This window comes from Triticum urartu, chromosome 2A (assembly GCF_056163025.1).
Source record: "Triticum urartu cultivar PI428250 chromosome 2A, HENAU_Tu73, whole genome shotgun sequence".
NCBI classification, from domain to species: Eukaryota; Viridiplantae; Streptophyta; class Magnoliopsida; order Poales; family Poaceae; genus Triticum; species Triticum urartu.
This window is the reverse complement of record NC_141874.1, coordinates 535,542,310-535,544,433: the sequence shown is the minus strand read 5'-3', so window position 1 is coordinate 535,544,433 and position 2,124 is coordinate 535,542,310. Positions and strand designations below refer to the sequence as shown.

Genomic DNA, 2,124 nt, shown 5'->3' with positions numbered 1-2,124 from the left:
TTTATTGGTCAAACCGCATAACAACATACGTTGTTCCCTTTGTCATTGGTATGTTACTTGCCCGAGTTTCGATCGTCGGTATCTCAATACCTAGTTCAATCTCGTTACCGGCAAGTCTCTTTACTTGTTCCGTAATACATCATCCCGCAACTAACTCATTAGTTGCAATGCTTGCAAGGCTTATAGTGATGTGCATTACCTAGTGGGCCTAGAGATACCTCTCCGACAATCGGAGTGACAAATCCTAATCTTGAAATACGCCAACCCAACAAGTACCTTTGGAGACACCTATAGAGCACCTTTATAATCACCCAGTTACGTTGTGACATTTTGTAGCACACAAAGTGTTCCTCCGGTAAACAGGAGTTGCATAATCTCATAGTCATAGGAACATGTATACGTCATGAAGAAAGCAATAGGAACAAACTAAACGATCAAGTGCTATGCTAACGGAATGGGTCAAGTCAATCACATCATTCTCCTAATGATGTGATCTTGTTAATAAAATGACAACTCATGTCTATGGTCAGGAAACATAACCATCTTTGATCAACGAGCTAGTCAAGTAGAGGCATACTAGTGACACTCTGTTTGTCTATGTATTCACACATGTATTATGTTTCCGGTTAATACAATTCTATCATGAATAGTAAACATTTATCATGATATAAGGAAATAAATAATATCTTTATTATTGCCTCTAGGGCATATTTCCTTCAAAAATACCCTCAATGATGGCTATAAGTGGCAAGGCCCGGTTTCCTCAGAGGACAAAGTTATATGTTTCAGTGAGGTTGGTAGTCATGACACCGTACCTTGCTCCATATGTGTCATGCAGCAAGGACCACCTCTCCAGAGGCTCATGCTCTATCCACTGGCCAAAGGTTTTAATTGTCCTCCCAAGCCTTCTCCTAGTACCAGGTGGGTCAAATCTTGGCAAGTCACAAAGCCCAACAGGCTCCTCCTCCACGGCCATTGTTCCTGTTGCTAACTATGCAGCTGCTGCTTCAACATGTGCTCTCACCACTGCATCTCGTGCAGCTTTTTGGTCCCTAACATGTCTCTGCGTGCACACATTAAGTCTGCCATGTATCAAATCGTACTTCCATAGCTGGTTCTGCTTGCAGAGTTTTTTGAATATATTCATGAGGTTCTTATTTCTGAACTACGAGAAGATATTAGCCCCCCGATGGCTCATGCACCAACGGCTCTGCAAGTCCTGCCATGGAGTTTGTTCCTCAGGACCAGGGTTTGTCAATTTATTTATCGCACTGAGTATACCTGCATGCCTGTCATGAAAGATGCACACATTTTTGGCTTATCCTGCACAACTGCTATTTTCAGTTGCCTGAAGAACCATGTCCAACTTTCAATGCTCTCACTCTCCACAAATGCAAATGCCAATGGGACTACTTGATTTTGGTCGTCTAGACCAATGGCGGTCAGGATCTGACCCTTGTACTTACCAGTGGGAAAGGTGCCATCTACACATATGAAAGCACAAGTGCTCCCTGGGTGATTTTGGTAATCAATGCCAACATATTGGCTGTTGGACTAATAATTTTATCAAGTATATTTCAGATAAGTTCAACAGTGGAGTGGCAAGGACAAGATGACATGCAACCCCTTCAAAATGCTAAGGACAAAGATTGGCAAAAGCTCAAGCTTCTTCATTTCTATTTTAGTGATCCAACACTACTTCAGGATGCTGCTACGTGACACTACGATCAGAGACCCTTCGAAGAAACTGTGTGCGATGCAATAATCACAAATTGTGATGTAAAAAACCAAAAAAAAGATGCAAAACGTTTGCGACGACGGATGCATCAAACACGGTTCAAATTTTTAGTTGTGTGTGCGATGCAGGGCATACGGTTCAGTTCAATGAACCGTTTGCAATGAGGCAGAAGAACAGAAACAGGCAGCCAGATGAAAGTGTGTGTGTTATACGGCATACGGTTCACTCGGATGAACTATCGGAACAAAAGAAACGGTCAGCTAGATCAAGGTGTGTGTGATAGAGCGCAAATAATTTACTCGAATGAACTGTTTGCGTTGAGCCAAGATAACAGAAACGGTTCAATATAACAAGATGTGTGTGATACGCGGCAAACAGGCCTGTAA

At 42.3% G+C, this 2,124-nt stretch overlaps 1 protein-coding gene across 1 annotated transcript; it reads left to right on the top strand.

Annotated features, from left to right (window-relative positions):
• Window positions 1–734: 734 nt before the first annotated feature.
• LOC147985782 (uncharacterized) lies at window positions 735–1,730 on the top strand. Its single transcript, XM_087539933.1, has 2 exons — window positions 735–1,249; window positions 1,345–1,730. Exons 1-2 carry the CDS (start codon window positions 735–737, stop codon window positions 1,415–1,417), a joined length of 588 nt encoding a protein of 195 aa, XP_087396059.1. The 3' UTR covers window positions 1,418–1,730.
• Window positions 1,731–2,124: the final 394 nt, after the last annotated feature.